The 23328-nt window shown below is 37.1% G+C and overlaps 2 protein-coding genes and 1 pseudogene across 3 annotated transcripts in view; 2 read left to right on the top strand and 1 right to left on the bottom strand.

The window, feature by feature from the left end:
• Window positions 1–5305: 5305 nt before the first annotated feature.
• On the top strand, window positions 5306–6379 carry LOC105099234 (quinone oxidoreductase). The gene has a single exon (XM_010992029.3). It carries the CDS (start codon window positions 5340–5342, stop codon window positions 6330–6332), a length of 993 nt encoding a protein of 330 aa, XP_010990331.1. The 5' UTR covers window positions 5306–5339; the 3' UTR covers window positions 6333–6379.
• A 1260-nt stretch (window positions 6380–7639) lies between these two features.
• On the top strand, window positions 7640–8276 carry LOC105099243 (RNA-binding protein RO60-like; annotated as a pseudogene).
• A 3389-nt stretch (window positions 8277–11665) lies between these two features.
• Window positions 11666–23328, bottom strand: part of ST8SIA6 (ST8 alpha-N-acetyl-neuraminide alpha-2,8-sialyltransferase 6) — a 137713-nt gene continuing 126050 nt past the window's right edge. For both annotated transcript variants that reach the window (XM_064479412.1, XM_031444630.2), the window contains one exon: window positions 11666–12323. The gene's annotated coding sequence lies outside the window, so the exon portion shown is untranslated. The remainder of the gene's footprint in view (window positions 12324–23328) is intronic.

Here is a 23328-nt window from a genome sequence, read left to right as displayed (position 1 = left end):
AAATAATCCAAGCCGCTTCTGATAGATCCAATTCATATACAGCACAGAGTTTCTTTCTTCCACACACTGTAAAATGCTAATAACAGTCTTGTACTAAAAGTTATAAATTCAGCAAGACCTAGGAGTTGAGGAGAGGAGAGGGTTAAGTAAAATTAAAAGTATTCTAAATATATCTTCTTTCTGGTGCATGGGGAAAAAACAGTGGTAAAATAGAGTATTTTAAGTGTAAAGGAATAGTATTCTGTTTTCATATAATAGTAAAGTCATGATGTTTGATTATGAATGTACTTTTCACAAAGAGAAAAAACCTGACATTTTCAAAGGCTGAAAATTTAAAGACCATATTCTCTGATCATCATCCAATAAAATTTGACAAAAAATAAAAACATGCCTCTATGACTCAGAAAATAAGAAATTCACTTCTAAATACAAGTCAGATAAAAGAGAACAATTAAAATGAAACCATGGACGGTGGAGAAAGCAATGAAAGGAAGGCCACTGCATTCTAAAGCCTCTGGAACACAATGAAAACTGTCCTTGGTGTAAAATTTTAACCTTGAATACTGTGCAGGGCGTCCCCAAGACCATTCTCAGGCTTAATGATTCACCAGAAAGACTCACAGAGCTCAGAAAAAAAAAGATCATACTCACAGTTAGTGCAGGAAAAAGAAGTGGATTAATATCAGCAAAAGGAAATGGGATGATGTCCAGGAGAAGCCAGGTGCAAGCTTTCAGGTATCCTCTTCCAGTAGAGTAACACAGATGTGCCTAATTCTCCCAGCACTGATGTGTGACTACACACACAAAGTGTTGTCAACCAGGGATGCTCCTCTGAGCTTTGTGTCCAGGGTTTTACTGAGAATCAGAAACAGGCACACAGTGTCTGCATGACTGATCTCAGCTACTTAGACTCCAGCATTCCAGAGCAAAAACAAGCATTCACAAAAAAATCACATTGTTAGCATAAATTATCTGATGAAATTTGGTACTGCATGGCCCAGGGCTCCAGACATGCAGGAACACTCTGATTAGGCAGAATTTTCTAAGGGCTCAGAGCTCATCTCCCAGCACTTGGCCAAGGGCCAGCCCTGAAGATAGCCTTCCTTGGGAATGTGTGGAGCTTGAGCAGCCAGACCTGCTAAGTTTCTTGCACAATACCTTCATGATTGTAGGGGGAAAAAATTAAAGAGGTGTAATGTTAGTTTTAAGAAACTAGAAACAAAATCAAAAACAAAAGAGCACAAAAAGAAATTCAGATAGCAAAATAATATAGAAAAAATACATAATAAGAGGTTGAATGTATCCCAAAGCCAGTTATTTCAAAAGACCAATACAATAGATAAAGTCTCCTGAGCTTAATAAAGTAAGAGAACAGACATTGTAACTGATGCCACAGAAGTAAAAATGATTTTAAGAGACAATTACACACTGACAAATTAGATAACATAGAAGAAATACATTTCTAGAAAATATTACCCACCAAGGCTGAACCTTGAAGAAATTGAAACCTTGAACAAACTAATAATTGATGAAGGTACTAAAAAACCTCCCAACAAAGAAAAGCCCACAACCAGATGGCTTAAAGAATTAACACCAACCCTTCTCAAGCACCTCCAAAAAACTGAAAAAGAGGGAACACTTCCAAACTCATTTTATAAATCCATTATTACTCTGAAACCAGAGCCAAAGATACTATAAGAAAAGAAGACTACAGGTCAATATCTCTGATGATGAACATAGATGCAACAATTTTCAACAAAATACTAGCAAACTGAATTCAATAGCAATTAAAAGGATCATATACATGGCCAAGTGGATTTTATTCCTCAAATGCAAAGATGGTTCAATATATGCAAATCAATTAATATGATACACTGTATTAACAGATTGAGAGATAAAAATCAGATGATCGTCTAATTAGATGCAGAAAAAATTGACAAAGTTCAACATCCTTTCATGATAAACACTCTGAACAAAGTAGAGAAGATATGTACCTCAAAATGATAAAGGCCATATATGAAAAGTCCATAGCTAACATCATACTCAACAGTGAACAACTGAAAACTTCTCCTCTAAGATCAGGAGCAAGACAAGGATGCCACTCTTGCCACTTCTATTCAACATAGCCAGAGAAATTAGGCAGGAAAAAGAAATAAAAGGCATCCACATTGAAAAGGAAGGAGTAAAATTATTGCTGTCTGCAAATGACGTGATCTTATATGTAGAAAGTCCTAAGGACTCTACAAAAAATAAAAACTGTTAGAACTAATACAAAATATGGTAAAGCTGCAGGATACAAAATCAACACACAAAAATCCATTGCAAACTATCTGAAAAGATAACTAAGAAAATAGTCCCACTTACAGTTAAAAAGAATAAAATACTTAGGAATAAACTCAACCAAGGAGGTGAAAGACATGTACATGGAAACTACAAATCATTGATGAGAGGAATTAAAGACAAATAAATGGAAAGACAGCCTGTGTTTATGGATTGGAAGACTCACTATTGTTGAAATGGCCACACAAAACAAAACTCTATGCATATTCAATGCGATCCCTATTAAAATATCAATGGCACTTTTTTTTCCTAGAGAAAACAATCTTAAAATTCATATGGAATCACAAAAGAATCCAAATCTTGAGAAAGAAGTTTTACTTAGTACTTACATAATACTTTCCATAATACTTCCTGATTTCAAAGTATATTACAAAGCTATAGTAATTAAAACAGATTAGTACTAGCATAAAAACAGACATATAGACCAATGGAACAGAATGTAGAGTCCAGAAAGAAACCCATGCATATACAGGCAACGAATCTTCAACAAGGGTGCCAAGAATACACAATGGGGAAAGGACAGTCTCCTAATAAATGGTGCTGGGAAACTGGATACAAAAGAATGGAATTGGACCCTTATCTTACATCACACACACACATCAATACAAAATGAATTAAAGACCTAAGCATAAGAACTAAAACTATAAAACTTCTAGAAGAAAACAGATGAAAAACTTCATGACTTTGGTCTTGGCAATGATTTATTGGATATGACACCAAAAACACAAGCAACAAAAGCAAAATTAGACAAGTGGGACCGCATCACATTAAGAAGTTTCTGCACAGCAAAGGAAAAAATCAACAGAGTGAGAAAGCAACCTATGGAATGGGAGAAAATAAGACCCAAAAATACAAGGAACTCCTACATCTCAATAGTCAAAAATTAAATAACACAATTAAAAAATGGGCAAAGGGCATAAAGTGACATTTCCCCAAAGAAGACTTATAGATGGCCAACAGGCATTTGAAAAGATGCTCAACATCACTAATGATCAGGGAAATGCAAGTTAAAACCTTAATCAAAACAAAGATGCACTATGAGGAGACATTAAGACATAACTTCTTCACACATCAGGATGCTTATTATCCAAAAAGCAAAAGATAGCATACTGGTGAGAAAGTGGAAAAATTGGAACTCTTGTACACTGTAGGTGGAAATGTAAAATATTATAACTGCTATGGAAAACAGTATGGCATTTCCTCAATAAAATTAAAAATACAGCCACCATATGATCCAACAATCCCACTTCTGGGTATTTAATCAAAAAAATTGAAATCAGTATCTCAAAGAGATATTAGCATTCTTGTGTTCATTGCAGCATTATTTACAATAGCCAAGATATGGAAACAAACTAAATTTCCACTGATAGATGAGTGGATAAAGAAAATGTAGTGGATACATACAGCAGAATATTATTCAGTCGTAAAAAAGGAAGGAAATCCTGTCATATGCAACCAACGTAGATGAACCTGGACATTATGCTAAATGAAAAAAATCCAGTCACAGAAGGACAAATACTGCATGAGTCTACTTATATGAAGTATCTAAAACAGTCCAACTCATAGAAGCAGAGAGTAGACTGGTGGTGACCAGGGGCTGGGGGTGGGGGTAATGGGCAAATTGTTCAATGGGTATAAAGTTTTAGTTACCCAATATGAGTAAGTTCTAGAGATCTGCTGTACAACACGGTGCCTGTAGTTAACAATTCTGTATTGTACACTGAAGGGTTTTTATAAGAACATTGATGCTTATGCAGAGAAATTTACTGAATATTTATTTCAAAATTCAGCCTCTGATGGTATAACCACAAGCCATTTTAAATCGGCTAGTTTATAAGCATAGTATCACATTTTTTATAACCTCTTCATAATCTTGTGGTTTTACAGAGTCTTGTTTTATAGACGCCATGATAATTAATGGAATGAATTTAAATTGTTACCCATTCTTTCTTCCCCGGTTCCTTTCTTTTTTTATCTTCCCACTGATAGTCTTTGGCAGCTCTTAAATAAATTCTACCTGTTTATATCAAGGGAAGAAAATTAACCCAAAAATTTTCATCTTTAGACAAAGTCAATTATATAGTAGTTCTGTTATGAACTATTCAATAGCACTTATCTTTCTGGGATATTTGTAAAATGCTGTTTTGTTTTTTTTTAAATATACATGCTCCTGAATCTCCTTTTTCAGTTGTTCTTGATCATGTGACTTGTAATCAAGGTTCAGAATAATAAAAGCCTTTACTACTTAAAATAAATATTTGAAACACAAACACACACACACACATACACACATACACACACATACACAAAGAGTTTGATAAGAGAGTAGACCTCAAGTCAAAGGTTTTCAACCACCAAAAAAGGGGGTAAAGATAGAAGGAAACTTTCGGAGGTGATGGATATATACATATATGTGTATATATATTACCTTGACTGTGATGATTTCATGAGTGTATGTATGAATTCAAACTCATCAAATACATATATATTAAATATATGCAGTTTTTGTATATCAATTATACCTCAGTAAATCTGTTAAAAATAAAGTTTCCAAAAATAAAAGAGATCAAAAACATATACAGAATTAGGACTGAGAAAGAAAACAAGATAAGGAAGGCATTAAAATCATTTTTTAGAATCCTAGATATAATTCATAGCAATAAAGTTCAAAGCCGAGAGGAAATGTAGTTTTTGAGCAAAATATAAACTGCCAAAATTGATCCCAGATTAAACAAATTACCAATAGAAGAAATTGAAAAGATGATTAAATATTTACTATAAAAAATACAGCAACACTATGTATTGTCTCAGCTGAGTTCTTACAATAAAAGCCTAATTTGGATATTATTTATACAATTCTAGACCACAAGAAAATATTAAAAGCTTCCAAATTCATTTTATGAAGTTATGATAACCTCTATTTTAAAATTGATAGGTGGAATCTGGGCGAGCCCTCCTAGATTTTGATTTCCCAGTCTAGAACTGGTATCTAGATCACTATGGCAACTGGCCAGAGGTTGATGAGAGCGATTCCAGTTTCTGAATTTGGTGGACCAGAAGTGCTGAAACTCCAGTCGGATGTTGTTGTACCGATTCCAGAAGAACATCAGGTTCTAATCAAAGTGCCAGCCTGTGGTGTGGACCCAGTGGACACATATATTCGCTCTGGTACCTACAGTGGGAAACCGCGCCTCCCCGCTACTCCTGGTGTAGATGTGGCTGGGCTGATAGAAGCTGTTGGAGAGCGTGTATCTGCTTTCAAGAAAGGTGACAGAGTCTTCACCACCAGCACGGTCTTGGGCGGCTCTGCCGAGTACAAGCTGGCCGCCGATCACACCGTTTACAAGCTGCCGGAGAAGCTGGACTTCCAGCAAGGAGCTGCCATCGGGGTCCTGTACTTCACGGCCTATCCCGCTCTGCTCCACAGCGCCTCCGCGAAAGCTGGAGAAAGTGTTCTGGTTCACGGAGCTAGTGGAGGAGATGGACTAGCAGTGTGCCAGATTGCTAGAGCTTATGGCTTAAAGGGTTTGGGCACGGCCGCTACTGAGGAAGGACAAAGGGTTGTTTTGCAAAATGGAGCCCATGAAGTGTTTAATCACAGAGAAGATAATTATATTGATAAAATTCAGAAATCTGTTGGTGAAAAAGGAATTGATGTGATTATTGAAATGTTAGCTAATGTAAATCTTAGCAACGATTTGAACCTTTTGTCCCAAGGAGGACGAGTAATAATTGTTGGCAGCAAAGGTCCTATTGAAATAAATCCACGGGACACCATGGCAAAGGAATCTAGCATAAAAGGAGTTACTCTCTTTTCATCAACCAAGGAGGAATTTCAGCAGTTTGCAGCAGCCTTTCAAGCTGGAATGGAAATCGGTTGGTTGAGACCTGTAATAGGTTCTCAGTATCCGTTGAAGAAGGTGTCCCAGGCTCATGAAGATCTCATTCACAGCAGTGGCGCTACTGGAAAAATGGTTCTTCTCTTAAAATGATTACTCCTTTCATGGATTTCCTATTAGAAGTTTCTTACAGTATCTTTGCTTTAATTGGCATTCATTTGATTTAGTAAGTTTCTTATATTAAAAAAAGATGTATCTTTAGAGATTATAAGCATTAGAGTATGGTTTATTTTATAGCTGGCAGTATTTTTAAGCCTCTACCTCTCATCAGGGAGGCATCAGAATAGGAAATAGAATGTTAGTGGTCACTTGGCATTGGAGTGCATTGCAGAAATACCTAATTGATGCGTGATCATTAATTCCGTACCTTTGACTAAAACCTGCTCATTCAAAATAACACTGCTTGATTTCCAAGCCTACTTCTCCTTCTACAGGTTCTTTAGTCTCTGATTAGCCCAGAATTATATTGGACTCTGAAATTTTCTGGACTAAATGAGACCCCCTTTTCAACACTAATCTCATCTAGATCTACAAGACTCTCAGAAGGGCAAGATAACCATGTCCAGAGAAATTTGTTAGTTTTCCAATAGTTTCCAAAATAGTAGAACATTGAATAAGGTTAATGAATGATTACCAAAGGTCCATATCTTCTGTGAGGACAGCAGCCTTATCTTTGATATGGTATGATGGGTACATAGTTTCCAAATAGATACTCCTTGATTGATTCAGCTTCAAAGTAGATTTAGAATGATCTGTTTTTGTGATGGGGGTCATATATTTTTCTTTAAATTAATAAATGAATTTAACACACTAAAAAAAATAAAAAATAAAATTGATAAAAAGTTGTATGAAAGGAAAAAGACAAATCTCACATGAACACAAATGTAAAACATTCTACTAACAAATAGAACCCAGCAACATATCAAAGGAATAATACATTGTGATCAAGTAGGATTTATTTCATAAATTCATGGATGTTTTAATATTATAAAATCTATCAACATAATTTGCTACATTAATCATTTTAAAAAGTAAAAGCATATATCATGACATTGGATGATAAAAAGTTACTTAATAAAATTAAACAATTTAGTCTAACAAAATTCTAACTAATGTAAGAGGAGCAGAAAGAAGTACATATCGGCGGCGGCGGGGGGCGGGGAGCGGGAGGTGGGGCGGCGGCGGGAGGTGGGGGGGCGGGCTGCGGCGGCGGCCGCCGCCGCCGAGTATTCGCCGCCCATCAGGCCGCCGCCAGTCGACGTTCCGCGGCGCGGTGCACAGCTTCTCCGGTGGCGCGTCGGGTTCGGAGGGTCGGCCTCCAGGCAGAGCTCTCCAGATGGAACTCTGAACCTCAGCCTCGGCGTCCTCTCATCGGAAAAGGTTTCCTAAAACACAGAGGAATGGAGGAATCGCTAAGCCAGACGCAGCGGCTGCGTGAGCAGCAGGTGGCCAACTCTGAGGACGGGTATGTGCGGCAAGTCACCCATATGAATCGCCTGCACCGGTTCTTATGTTTTGGGTCTGAAGGTGGGATTTACTATATCAAAGAACAGAAGCTGGGCCTTGAGAATGCTGAAGCTTTAATTAGGTTGACTGAAGATGGCAGGGGATGTGAAGTGGTCCAGGAAGTAAAGTCCTTCAGTCAAGAAGACAGAACCGCAAAGCAGGAGCCTCTGCTCTTCGCCCTCGCCATTTGTTCCCAGTGTCCTGACAGGAGCACCAAGCAAGCCGCTTTCAGAGCTGTTTCTGAAATTTGTCGCATTCCTACACACCTGTTCACTTTTATCCAGTTCAAGAAAGAGCGTAAGGAAAGCATGAAATGTGGCATGTGGGGCCGTGCGCTAAGGAAAGGCTATAGCAGACTGGTACAATGAGAAAGGTGGCATGGCCCTGGCCCTGACTAAGTGTAAACAAAGAAATGGCTGGTCTCACAAAGATCTGTTAAGATTGTTGCATCTTAAACCTTCCAGTGAAGGACTTGCTGTTGTCACCAAATATGTTACAAAGGGCTAGAAAGAGGTCCATGAATTGTATAAAGAAAAAAGGCACTTTCACCAGCACAATCTTAAGAGGTCCACGCCATCAGTTATCACGATAAAAATCCGAAGCTACTTCCCAGCTAATCTTAATCCAATGAAAGATAGTAAACAGTATAGTATGTGTATCATGGAAAGTTTATCTCACCAAAAAAAAAAAGAAGGAAAAGTTAAGATGAACCCAAAGTTCTGTCTTCTAAACTAGCTCTTGGGAAGTAGCTTCAGAATACACTGTAGCCCCCTCTGTCCAACAGAGAACTTATTGTTGATAGACACTATGAAATAGTCAAGACCGTTTTGCTTTGGTGAATAATCATGTTTGTACTTAAAAGAAGTGAGAGCCCAAAATGTAGGTAGTTCCATATCATGTCACTTGTGTGAGAAATGCTTAAAGGTTTCTTGAGTGTTTTCATCGGGAAAGGACAGCTTTGGTAATGTCCAAATACTCTGAAATGTACTGGACCATGTGACTGTGATAGAATATGAAAATCCATCTATAAACTTTTATACCAAGGGAGTGGAAAAACCGCAACACTTAATTAAATTACGAATGACTTTTACAAATTCCTTTAATGGTTTTCTACAACCACCTAAATAGCAGGTTTCCTAGCCAGTGAAAAATGTATTTTGTTCTATTTACACTTGTAGAATTGTTACCATTAACCAGAAACATGATGGAAACTCCTGAGAAGAGATTCTAAAGTATGTCAGCTGAGGGAGTCTGTTTGGTTTGCTTTTGTTTGTTTATTGCTAAGGGTCATGACTTGACAGTTTCCTCTGACTTTTAACAATATAGCCACATGTAGGCACATTTTCTTTTTTTCATACTCTTAAATGAAAACATAAAATGTTTCAAGCAATTTAACTTCCCCACGCATACTCTGAAAATGTAACAAAAAATCAACTGTAACCAGACTAGTTTTTTCCTTTAAAATCATTGTTTTAATTACTTTTAACTATTTTTTTCTTAGCAAACTGTAAATAGGTTTTAGATACTTCTAACTGTAAACACGTCAGTGGCCTCCTGTCTCTTTGTCCATTATGCATTTGTGGCAAGACCTTTTTTGATAGTATAAAAAATAATAAAGCAGGCTAAGTCTTTCAGGCATGAAAGGCAGTTTCTGAGTGGCATATCAACACTAACCAGTCTGTAAGAAATTAATTTTTCTATTTTATTTGTGTATATTAAACTTCCTGTTCATTATAAAGTGCATTATTTTCATGAGCAAATATCCCTTCTTTGTGAGGAGGTTAACCTGTTGAAATGCCAATATATTTGCTCATAATTATATGGTTGTCTAAGATAACATGCACATAAAACTTCAGGTTCTATATATTGTTCTTTAAAGGTAGTTAAAAGATTTACTGGGGATTTATAAAGGCCTTCTCACTATTATATAAAAAGTCAAACTAGTAAATGTAAATTATAGACTTTGGTGTGCTTGGGGGTTAGAGGTTTTATGTTTGGGGGAGTGGGGCTTACGTAATGTTAGAATTTGTATACTTTTTTCATGTGTTTCATGAGAAATTTGGGCTATAGGAGTGACAAGAAAATGTTCATTTTAAACTTGTTTGTCATATTAATGCCTTCACAGCAACTGGTAGCAATATGTAAAATATTGTGATCTACCTGAGATTTTTTGGTCAGCAAAGCTAGTAGCCCCCCCCCCCCCAAAAATACGTTGCTTCTGATATCATTCTGCTTTTTTCCCTCTGTCAGCATTGGATTTGACATGTTAGCTACTTTTGATACATTAAAATACCATGTTCAGATTGAATTTAAATTTTAAAGAACCTAATAGAATCATGTAATAGTACTTGAATTCTTTAAACCCTAGATCTTCTTAAATTAAAAATTATAACATGATTAACTTTTTATTCCTAATAGAAATGTTAAGTGGAATATAGCATAAATGTTTATTTCTTTCAGTTTTATATTATTTCTATAGTAGTTTTAGACAGATACTGTTTAGGAGCTAATAGTAGATCAACCAAAGCAGAAAGATTAGATGTAACCTTTTTGAAGTCACCCAGATAAGTCTATTAAATGGGTGAGGGTAAGATTTAAGAAAGAGGAAGAAAAAAGAACTAAAAGCCACTGCACGAGGTAGCTTTATTTTCAAATCATGGCACTCTAGAGTTGGGAGAAACCTGAGAGATTGCAAAGGTCATTTTTTCCTTTAGGCTAGGGACCCAAGGTTCTAGAGGGGCTTCAGAGCCCTGGCCCTAGGAATCTGCATCTCTTCCTCCCCACGGCATGGGGAGACGCTGACTCACAGAGCAGGGGGTGAAGTCCAGTTCTTCTGTCTTTTTAGGTATTAGGAAATAATGTAAATACATGATTGGTTTAGGAGGGACAAGCAGAGAAATTGTGAGCATGTATACTTTTGTAACTCAAGCACAATTAACATCTCCATAACCCGTGTTGCTATATAACATAGTCCTGTAGAAAGAATAAAAAAAACTTACCTCATTATGAGTAAAATGTACTCAAGTGATAAAGTTTTATTTTCTGAATTACTTTTAGTGTTACTGCTGATTAGGGAAACGTTGCTTTTTAAAAAAATCCTAAGAAAAATAAAGTTAATTTCCTTGGGAAAAAAAAGTACATATATAAGATAAATTGTATTTACAAAAAACAGTCAACCTGAAAGGTGTAGCACTAAAGCCATTTTCATTAAAACCAGAAACAAGGCAAGGACACTTGCTATTTAGATGAAGATGTAATGCTGCTTTGGAAAATCTAGTGAATAGAATAGTACCAGGGGAAAACAAATTGGGACTGTGTTTGAAAAAAAGAAAGGAAAGTTTTTGTCGTAGATAAAATTGTATGCCTAGAAAACCCAAAAGCCCTGGTTAAAAAAAAAAAAATTTTTGATTAATAAAGGAATCAGGTTAAGGTATACAGAGACAAGAAAAATATACAAAAGTCCTTATAGTAATAATCACCTCTGTGTTATAATAACCAGCTAGAAATTGAAACAGGGAAAATTGAATTCTCATTTGTATCAAAAGTAAAAAAATATGTAGAATAAATTTATTCTAGCAAAGGACCTATAATGTAATAAAACCCATAAAGTTTTATTGAAGGACAGAAAGCTAATCAGAACAAAGATACACTATGAGAAGACATAGAGATGTAACTCCTTAAACAATTTATATGTGCAATTCTCATATGAATATAATTTTTGTATATTTAATTTACATAAGTAATCTAGAGTTCATATGAAAAAACAAGAGTTTGAAACTAGGCCAAAGATTATAAAAAGAAACAGTGAGAGGAAACTTGACTGGCACGTATTTAACAGTCATTGTAACCCAAACAGTATGCTGTTTGCATTTGATTAGACAAATATATTCATGAAACAGATTTCTTAGATATAGATCTCATTAGGTAGGATATATGAAAGTTTAATATAAAAACATTCAGTTCACTGGAGGGAGAAGACGATTTATTTTATAACTGGTGCTGACATAACCGGCTATCCATAATTTCATTTTATTTTATTTATGATTCACATACTGTAATGCTTTGTTTTATTATTGAAGTATAGTCAGTTTACAACATGGTGTCAATTTCTGGTTTTACAACATAATGTTTCAGTCATACATATACATACATACATTTGTTTTCATATTCTTTTTCATTATGGGTTACTACAATATATTGAATATAGTTCCCTGTGCTATACAGAAGAGACTTGTTCATCTATCTTATATATAGTAGTTAATATTTGCAAATCTCGTGTCAGTTCTGGGTCCATTTGGTCTCAGATTCATTTCCTGTCCTTCTGTTACTCCTTGAGCCCTTCCAGGCTGCCTTTTCCATTCTCCTTTGACAAGTAGTCTGGCTGCGTTCCAGCCAGGGGGAGGCTGTGGGTGATACCTGGGCCTCAGGGGGGAAGGGAGAGACAAGGTATTTCTCTGCATCAGGGGGCATCTCCAGCAGCAGCTGCATCTTGTCATCTTCATAATAGCTTCAGCTCCTGTGCGACAGGTCTCCTGGGGACTCAAGCTTCAGTCGAGGAAATGCACCAACAGACAATTCCTAGAGGATAATACAAATGACTTTTCTTTTAGGCTAGGTTCCCCAAGACACAGACTCTGACACCAGGGTTCAAGGGGCGTATCTGGGAGTGGGGAAGTAAGACAGGGAAGTTAAGGGGCCAGTAAAAAGTACACCATTAAGTAAATCACCACCTTTAGGAACCGGAGCGTAATGTTGCTGGGGAACTCTGGGAAACAGCCCAGACACATACTGCAGAGTATCCCACTCGAGGGCAGAGAGCTCTCATCCCTCACTGATGGAGGACTGCTCCCAGCGACCGTTACGTCCCCAGCATTTTGGCCTGTCACGTGGATCCTCACTGCCAAAGAAAGTTCCCCGATAAAGAAAGGCAGGTGTTAGCATCTGGAAGTCCAGCTGGCATTTATTAGGACACTAATATTATCTGCTACAACTATTAAACACAAAAGCATGTTCAGTTGCCCTGGAAGATTGGAAAATGCAAATTAAAATAACAGATATCGGAGAACCCCGTAATATTTGCAATTATAAAAAGGAATGAAAGACACCACAGGAGAAAAGGCTCTCTTATACTTGGTGGTAGAAATAAGAATTGTTACAACATTTTGAAAAGCAATCTGATAACACCCATTAAAATTCAAAGCATACATATATAGAATTTTTTTTGTCAGCAATCCCAATCCTGGAAGCTTTAGAAATCCCAGTCATCCTAAAATCCATCTCATAGAAGTAAGTGCAAAAGTCTATAGAAATATATATTCAGGATGACTTTAAAGCAATGTTGTAGATGGTTTTTTTCTTTGAAAGCAAATTCCCATCAATAAGAAAACAATTGAAGAAATATTGGTGCCTTCATACCATATACAGTTGTGCAGCCATTTAACAATGATTAACTCAGAAGGATTTTCTCAAGGTATTATTAAGTGTGAAAACTAAAATATAGAGGTGTGTATGTGATTCTCCATTTTAGTAAGAAAAGTTTTTCTAAATACTGTCTTCATGTATATGTTTACACAAAAGCCTGGAGAAGGTACAAAAGTTACACAGCAGCTTTTTACCATGGTCACCCAGCTGGTGGGGGGAGAAATGGGGCAATGGCACCATTTAGGAGGGAAAATGAGGGAGGGAGGGAGGGGAGGAAAGAGAGGTGTGGTGATTATGATTAAATAGTATTATGGTATTTCTGTATTATTTTCTGTATGTGTGGGTATCAAGAGATATATGAAGGAAAGTCTCCAACATTAAATGGTGTAGGTTGATGGGATATCAAGAGATAATTTTAACTTTTTCTTTCATTTTTTAGTATTAATTAATATGTATTATGTTTTGACTAGAATAAAACAAAACTTTTGTGAAGTAAAAATATCTATCTATCCGTGGGCATGCAGTAAATTTTACTTTCTTTTCTAAGCTGGAATTTCTCCAAAAAAAAAAAAAAAAAAAAAAAAAGAGATGAATTCTGTGAACTAGTTATTTGTTGTAGCTGAATTAAGAACTCTGGGATCAAGTAAGTTTAGGAAACACTGAAATCAATTGGAGTCGTATGACTTTATTCTGGAACTTTCAGAACCAGAACAGAACGTGGTACAAAAAGTTTCCTGATCTCATTTGACCACAGAACTCTTCACCCCTGTCTTTTTGTGGGTGAGGAGCACTTTGAAACTCTGAAGTTCCCTGAAACTTCTTTGGGGAAATGAAAAACCACTGAAGATTTTTGAGCAAGTGATACATGTTCTAGGAAAATTAATGAAGAGTGGTGTTCTAGACACAAATGCTCTCTTTTCTCAAAGGCTTATATCTGGGTATTTCACAGGCTGAGATCATTAGTGGAACATTTTTTCTCTTCACTTTGATACTTGGTTGTCCCTAGTGATTTATGGAACTTTGCAACTTTGTGGTTTCCTTATCTATGGAGTAAGAAGAGGAGAAATTAAGTTAATATAAACTATCTGCTAGCATCCACGGTGGGAAAGAGACCTCATGGAATTTCACTGAGGAATTTTTCTATTACTGGTGTGGAAGTGAATGAAGAATCACTCCAGGAGTCTTAATGAATCGTGTTAAGATGCATTGTTATGAACCCTTTCAGGCTTAGTTTTCAATAGTTCAAAGACTATTCCTACTTATACCTACTTCATAAAAGGTTGACCTTGAAAGGGTTCGTATCTCTGTAGTCTTTCCTAATCCTTACACTTGAAGGAACAAACCTCTTTTCTGAATCTCAAAGTAATTCAGCTTTAAATGTCAGTTCAGGCTTCCAGAAAAGAGATGTCAAGATAGAATTGGAAATGCAAGAGCTGTTCATGTATGACTGTGCAACAGAAACTGACACAACATTGTAAACTGACTGTACTTCAATTAAAAAAAAAAAAAAGACATGCAAGAGCTTTACTAGGAGACTCTCCTTTGAAAGGCAAAGAGGTGAGGACAGGAGGCTTCAGACCAAGATTCGAGTCTGGTACCTAGTGTGTGATAGGAGGGGATGGAGGGAGGAGGAAGGAAGACGGGATAGAAGCCCAGCAGTGGGTCCTGTTAACTACCCTCTCCGCAACAGATGCCTTGCAGAAGGAAGATCTGGGCAGCGCACTATGACTGTCACACTTTATAGCTCATGAGACTTATCTTCCTTTCCATCATTATTAGAATCATTTATTATATATCGTACTTCCCCATCTAGCTTGTTAGGGACTTGGGCATAAGCTCCATATCTGATTTACTCGTGGTAATGTGCAAAGCTGTGATATGCCTGGAGGGACCCAGAGACTATAACACAAAACAAACTGCCAGTAATTTCTTTCTGCAGGAATAATCACTTCTCTGATACGTAATGCCTTATGGTGTGAAGTCAGGTTTTCCTCGGTGACTATGATTTCTCCATTGCCTTCAGCACCTTTTGAGGACACAGTTTACCATCCTGACTGCATGCTCTTATTTACTAGGGAGTTGACCTGCCTCCTAAATCCTTTTCCTTCTTTGACAGTGGTGTGAGGTTAAGCTAGAGTTTATACCACGTTTCCCAATCCACTCAGCCCCAAATTCCATCTGACACTACGCATGTACATTAATTTTAGACATTTATCAACATTTTACTATGAACTTGTTAAGCATTCAAGTTAGATATATAGTTGACACAGACTACAAAAGGCACTCGATAAATATTTCTAGTTTGAATAAACCACATTCAACTTTTCCTTGTACAGGCAGACCTCGGAGATATTGTGGGTTTGGTTCCAGACCACTTGATAAAGCAAATTATCACAAGAAAGTGAGTAACAGGAGCTTTTTGGTTTCCCAGTGCATATAAAAATATTGTTTACACTCTAGTGTAGCATTGTACCAAAAACAAACAAAACAAAACAGTGTACATACTTTAAAACTATTGTATTGCTGAAAATCACTAACCATCATCTGAGACTTCAGGGAGTCATAATCTTTCTGCAACAAGAACATCAACGATCACTGATCCCAGATCACCATTGCAAAGGATCATAATGAAAAAGAGAATTACCCAAATGTGACACAGAGACTCAAAGTGAGCACATGCTGTTGGAAAAATGGCGCAGACTTGCTCGATGCAGGATTGCCATAAACCTTCACTTTGTAGAAAATGCATTATCCGTGAAACTAATACAAGCACAATTAAACAAGGCATGCTTGTACTCACATGGTAGTTGCACCATCTGGTCTGCAAGAGCAGACTGGTGCCACACACACTGGGGCAAGTCAAACGATTTGTCCTCTCTATGATCTTTTAAGAAATATTAGGTCACTATTGTTGGGGTGTATAGTTAATTTTTCCTTTTTAAGTCAAAATGTAAAAGTTCTTCTTTTAACTCCTAAGAGCTGCCACCCTGAAGGCTTCATGGAAAGAACTGAAGGGTAAGAAGCCGTAATTCTTTTTTACAGTCTGGTGTCAATATTACTTATTCTGGTCCAATGGCTCCTCATCTCACTTACTATTACTGATTTGCCAGTAACATTCAGCATCAGTTAAAAACACGCAAGGTAGCTTACCTACATTCAAGTATATGTATATGCATGGAAAGATTTCCTTTGAATTTCAGAATGACAGGAGCACCGCAGGATTAACATCTAGCCTGAGAAAGGAAGGAAGAAGCTAACATTCCATTGAGTGTGATTTTATTTGAAAAGAAACACTTCTTTCATTTCCCAACCCCGTCGCTGGCATCACATGCAATTATGAATCCGTAAATATGTTTTAGTTCCCACTAAATCGTTTACAACACAGAAGACCCATCTCATAAAAGGGATCTAGGCTAGAATGTTCTTAACTGTCTACAATACAGATCTATGAGCTGAAATTTATCAATCCTGGGGGCTTGATAAGCAAAAGCCTGAGCAAGTGGAAAGGAAATATCTCCTCTCTTGCACATATATCGGAGGATATAAAACTGTTCCCACCTCACAGAGGTGAGAATTCCATTTTCCTGTGAACCAAACAGGAATTCTGAGCCCAAAGCAAACTAAAACATCTTCAGAAACCTTAGGAAATCAGAAGCTGGAGATTTCTGCTATCCCAAATCACTAGTTAGCAGTCTAGAGAGCTTGGTTTAATTCTTAGTGAGTCCTAATACGAGGATCTAAGAAATAGTGGTGCCAACTGTTTGACTATCCAGGGTTTATAGCTTGTTAGTAGCATTCTGTGTACAAGGAAGAAGCCTCTTCTGTTATTCGAGCAGACCCATTTCCACATGGCTGTCAGCCTTCTGCATTTGACCAGGCATTCCACAGAGTGCCAACTCTCACCCCTATTAAACTGCAGAAAATAGAAGCTTACATCAAATTGCCATTTCAACCCCTGCAATCCCGCTAATCCTTCATCTCAGGAGAGTAGCGAATCTGACTGAACCACAGTGCAAGTTCTTAGGAGACAGTGGTGATTTATGAAACTTCTGTCCCTTGATGGCCATTCTCAGCTAAGAAATAATAATCCTTTAAGAAAAGAAGACTGTGCTCCCTTCCTTCATCCCTCAAATATTTGTTTTGCACTTAGTGAACGAAGTCAAATAACATATTGAGGAAAATCTCTTGATGGCAAGATTGAGCTGAAGACCCACAAGACTTGAAACATTATCATTTCACCTCTCATTCTTGAGTCTGATTGAAATGAGCTCTGGAGATAGTGACGCAGTCCATGGAGGGCCCTACAGGATAGTAAATTCAGATCAAAAGTCATTGTATGTATGAACTGGTGCTGACTTTATGGGACAGCCTGTTTCCATTTAGACAGGTTCAAGTACCAAGGAACAGAATCACTTCCCTCCTCCTCATTAGATTAAAACTGGAACCACTTTTAAACACACTTTCACTTGGTGCTCCCCTATTACCCTGGTTTTCCTGGAATCATAAGATCTTTGTTTCCTGATGACAGCAAACATTTCACCCTCTGTTCACCTTGCCTTCCTCTTGTAAAACAGAAGTATCATAACTAGGAAACCAGATGGTTCAAAGTGTAGTCCTTCATTTTGTTTATAAAGAATTACAAAGCTCCAACAATAACCAACAACCAGCCTCCAGAATTAAAGCGTCTTCACATGGGGAACCATATAACCCACTCAAGGGGTCTCATATTTCTGCCTATTGATGAATTAAACATTTTTTGCATTTAATTTCTGGGAAACAAACTGGATTTCATGGGGAAATAAATTAACAGAAAGACTCATAAGTTTTACCTATTTTTTTCAGCACATACTAGTGTCAGATAAATCCTGAAGGAGAACACCAGTTCACTGAAAAATTAAGATCTCTAACAATAATTGCTATGACCACAATGGGCTATCTGTTCATTTAAGATCTACCACACCTGAACAGAGACAGTGAAAGCAGAAGGCAGTGGTTCAAAGAACTGCTGATTCATACTCTACACAGCAGGCTGAGTAGCAAAATATAACAATGTGAGTTTTGGAGTCACAGGGACCTGAGTTGAAATCCCACTGGTTTCTCCTCTTACTTGCAGTTTTGGCTAAATGATTTACCTTCCCAGTGTCTCTGTTTCCTTATTTTCAGAATGGTGGTTGTAGTGCACATTTTTACAGTGTCTGCTTGGCCTGTAACACACTCTTTTTCAGAGACCAGCCCCCTGGGCCCCTTCTATGCCCCTCCTCAACCTGGGGCATCAGAGGCCATTTTGGGGGCTAATGCCTGGAGTGGATACTTGACCCAGGACCATCGATTTCCACTCTGTGTATTATTTAGATGGAGTAGCAGTCAACAGGCCTCTGCTGGCAGCTGGAACCAGAGGTTGGTAGGGTAGCCCACACAAGGAGAAGCAGGAAAAGACAGCAAAGGCAAAAGACACTAGGAGCCAGAGAGGGAAATAAAAGTCTATGTGGTTCAGAACCAGGGATTAAGGACTAAAGAAGTGACTGTCTTGTCATGTGACAGCTTTCAAGTTCTTGGCTTAACTCACATGTGAGGCCACATTGCTCGAGTGAGATTGTAAATTGCAGTAAATTTCCCTTTTTTGTTTTAGATTTAAAATGAATTTCCTGCCAATAAAAATGAAAGTAACCATGCCCACTATAGAAATAGTGGCTATGTATAAGGGTAATGGTGAACATTAAACTATGTAAGTAAAATGCCAGCTCAGTTACATTCAATAAATGATGGCTACTGTGATTATGTCACTCTTCCTTGAGCAAAATGGGAATACATTTGCAAGAAAAGACAAATATTGGAGAGAGATTTTAAAGTATGTTAATAGAGGGAAACCATAGTAAATTGGTAGAAAACATAATTATAATTGATGCTAGTAACATACTTTCTTAGTAACCCAGAATTTGTCTTTCTCAATGGCACTGCTAATGGGCCACAGGGATCTCATTTGTGTGTGAGTGTGTGTGTGTGTGTGTGTGTGTGTGTGTGTGTGTGTGTGTGTGTATGAAGATAATACACTTTCATCACTTAGTGAATTCAGATTACTGTTATAAGGGCAGGTGAACATCATCTAATGAATATGACATTAGATTTCATTATATGCTTATTCCATTTTATACAATCACTAACTGGAATTACAAAAGTTATATTTATGAATGTGAAAAGTTTCAACTAAAACTAAGTAGTCAGCAGCAGCAGTCAGTATTTTAAAATCATGATGTTTGGCCAGCAGCAATTTTCAAAAAAAGTCTCCATCTGATCACCTACTGCACAGGGGCTTCAAAAGCAGGGGCTTCCCCATCTTTCAAGTCACCAGGTTTCTGATCTCATTCTATTCCCTTCCATCTGTGTCTCCAACCAGCCAATTCTTGCCTGAGAGCCTCTCAAATACTTTGCTAGATGTAAGTGGTAACAATTAACACTCCTAATATTCTGCTTTCCAAATTCTTGCCTGAGAGCTAGAGTTGCAGCAGTACTTGGTCTGCTTTCCAAGTTCCTGCAGGGTCAGCTTTGCCAAATGATTGGTTCTGCCAAACAAGCCTTTCCCGCCTTCCAGCCTGTCGTGTCTGCTTCTCATGGCCTCAAGGTAAGCCAGAAAAAGTGGAGAGAAAGAGGCAAGAGAGGAAGCAAAATGAAATTCGTCTTGATGATTGTATCCAGGAAAGAACTAGGGTTTGGTTCCTAACACAAAGAACTGATCAGAAGTACAAACATCAGAGGCTTCTAAAGTTTCTGAAGGAACCACAGTGCCAGAGAAATTCTGGGCCCAGAATAAAAGAATGCCCTTGACTGTTCATTACTTAAGATACTCCTTCATCTCCTCAATTAACACAAGTAGTAAATGGACTTCAAAAGCAACACATCCCAAAGAGGAATTCCTCAATAACCCATTAACACACACATATATAGATATAGATATATAGGTACATACATACATATTTACATGAGTGTGTGTGTGTGTGTGTGTGTGTGTGTGTGTGTATATGAATATATTTGAGGTTGTTCTCATATGGAGGAAAAGTATGCCAAAATGATGTCTGATTTTTAGAGACTTCCAACTGCTCACCCAAACCTCCTTCTTTCCTTGACACATTCGTGACATTTCTCTCCCCCCTGTGCAGTTAGGTATGGCCAGGTTACCATGTTGATGACATGTGAAGAAGTGTTAGGCACCATATTTACATCTGGGCCATAAAAAATACTCTGATCTGTACTCCTCCATGTCTGTTCCCTTTTAGCTGAATATACGTGGATGGGCACATTTAGAAATCATGTGTTGAAGACAGCAGAACACAAAATGCAGAGTCAAAGTCTTAGAATAACTGTCTTGGAGGTGAGTTTCCTACCAATCAGGAACACCTGCTCTTGACTTCACAAAAATTAGAAATAAACTTCAATATTATTTGAACCATTATACATTGTGAGTTTTGTTGGTTATACTTGCTATCCTTATCCAAAATCAGTATTTAATGTTCCCAATTCATTTAATTTTTTGTTGTAATTTTCTGATGAAAGTGAATGTGCTCCATGTCAGAAACCTCGTGAAAGGTAAATGGCAAGAAAGTATGTATTTTCTACTTAGCAATAGTCCATGAAATTAAATACCTGGCAAAATTCATTACACAGACATGCTGTTTTAGACTACATCAATGAAAGCACAAAGTATGTTTAGCACATCTTTATTATTATGAAACAAATTCTAAAGTAACAATAATAGGTAGGGAGTTATAAGGAAATGATCTATACTGAAACAAATGCATCTTCATAGCTCTTCAAGGATTTAAGCACAAACTACATTTACTGAAATAGTTTAACAATATTAGATTTATATTTTAAAAGCAAGCAGCAATTAATTTTGTCTCTTACACATATTCATATGTTAAAAACTCAGCCTAATATATCTTTTTTTCTAATGTCTTTGAGGTCAGTTACTATTCATTTATTTAAAAAAATAACACAAGTATAGATTTCTAAGACCTATGAGAAGCTGCTATTATAGTTGGTTACACTGTAAGAAAAATTATGCAGGAGAAGCTGAGGGTACCTACTAAAATTCCTCCACTTGGAAATAAAAAATAGAAGGCAATCATTTATAAACCACAAAAAAGTATGAGACATCTTACAATGTTGTCGTGATTAACTCTAATGTAAATATAATCCCAGATGTCCCTTTAAATACATAATATTGGCTTTATCTCATTAGAACTTAAGTTTATATATCATAGCTTTTAGGATTTCTTCATTGACACATCTTTGTTTCATGTTTTTAAAGGCTATAAAAAGAATGTATGTGAAATATTAATAATAATTATTATAGAAATAAAGCAGCAATGGCTGCATGTATTGAGTCCTTATGTTCTTACCACTGTGCTCACCACTTAACATAGATCATTTCATCTTTGTCATTAATCACAGCAATATTTTTGGATCTGTCTCCTAAGGCCAAAATAAGTAAAAGCAAAAATAAACAAATGGGATCTAGTTAAATTTAAGTTTTGCACAGCAAAGGAAACCATCAACAAAATGAAAAGACAACCTATAGAATGGGAGAAAATATTTGCCAATGCTATGACTGACAAGGGTTAATATCCACCTATATAAACAGTTTATATGACTCAATATTAAAAAAATAATAATAATCCAAACAAAAAAATGAGCAGAAGACCTGAACAGACATTTTCCCAAAGAGGATGTACAGATGGCTAATGGACACATGAGAGGATCCTCAACATCACTAGAGAAATGCAAATCAAAACCACAGTGAGACACCACCTCACACGTGTTAGAATGGCCATCATCAGAAAGACCACAAAGAACAAATGCTGACAAGGATGTGGAGAAAAGGGAACCTCTGTACCCTGTTGGTGGGAGTGTAAATTAGGGCAGCCACTATAAAAAGCAGTATGGAAGTTCCTCAAAAACACTGAAAACAGAACTATCATATGATCCAGCAATTCCACTCCTGGGTGGAAAAAAATCTAAACACTAATTCAAAAAGATACATGCACTCAATGTTCACAGCAGCATTATTTACAATATCCAAGATATGGAAGCAACTCAAGTGTCCATCAACAGATGAATGGATAAGGAAGATGTGGCATACACACACACACAAACACACACACAATGGAATATTACTTAGCGATTAAAAATGAATGAAATTCTGCCATTTGCAGCAACATGGATGGACCCAGAGAATATTATGCCTAGTTAAATAAGGCAGATAGAAAAAGACAAAGACTATATGATATCACTTATATGTGAAATCTAAAAAATAAAACAAATGAGTATTTTTTCAATAAAACAGAAACAGACCCACAGATACAGAAAACAAACTAGTGGTTATCAGTAGGGGGAGGGAAAGGGAGAGAGGCAAGATAGGGGTATGGGATAAAGTGATACAAACTGCTATGATTAAAATCAATAAGCAAGAAGGATATATTGTGCAGCACAATTGTAGCCATTATCTTGTGATAAATTTTAACAGAGTATAATCTGTAAAAATACTGAATCACTATGCTATACACCTGAAACTACTATTGTAAATCAACTGTACATCCAAAACAAAAGTTGGATTCCACCTTGCTAAAAAAAAAAATCTTCCCCACAACCCTGTGGGTAAGTACCATTTACTACAGCTGCACAACTCCAGGGGGTGCCACTCATATAATGGTCCATGTACATGCTGCCTCTTGGAGTTGTGCAGTGCACAGCTTCCAAAGCCACATGTGGTGATCCTGACTTCTATTATTCTCACGTTAGAGATGAGGAAACTGAGGGTCATACAGGGAGAGGAGAAAACAAATTCTTAAGAAAGTAAACCCTAAACCAGACGCTGTCTTTGAGGGGTAGGATTGAAATCAATTCATTTTGAAAAGACAATGGCTGTGCTGCTAATAAGTATTAAAATAATACAATTAAGGTTGGCAAGAGTCTATACCCACTGCCCATTCCTGGACACGTGCCTTTAAGTGAGTGGGACAACCTTCATCTACTGACCAGCAACTGGAAAAGCTAGGGCACCTCTTCCGTGTTCCTAGAGCTCTCTGGGCATTTCACTGCATTATACTGTCATTCTTTAACCAGCCAGTCCTCCCTCTACAATCTGAATTTTTAAAGAACCATCCCA

This window comes from Camelus dromedarius, chromosome 26 (assembly GCF_036321535.1).
Source record: "Camelus dromedarius isolate mCamDro1 chromosome 26, mCamDro1.pat, whole genome shotgun sequence".
Lineage (NCBI taxonomy): Eukaryota > Metazoa > Chordata > Mammalia > Artiodactyla > Camelidae > Camelus > Camelus dromedarius.
The sequence above is the reverse complement of the archived record's forward strand: the minus strand, read 5'-3'. Positions and strand labels throughout refer to the sequence as shown.

What these genes read in the sequence shown, in the direction of transcription:
- LOC105099234 (XM_010992029.3), top strand. Translation starts at nt 5,340, where the DNA reads ATGGCAACTGGCCAGAGGTTGATGAGAGCGATTCCAGTTTCTGAATTT.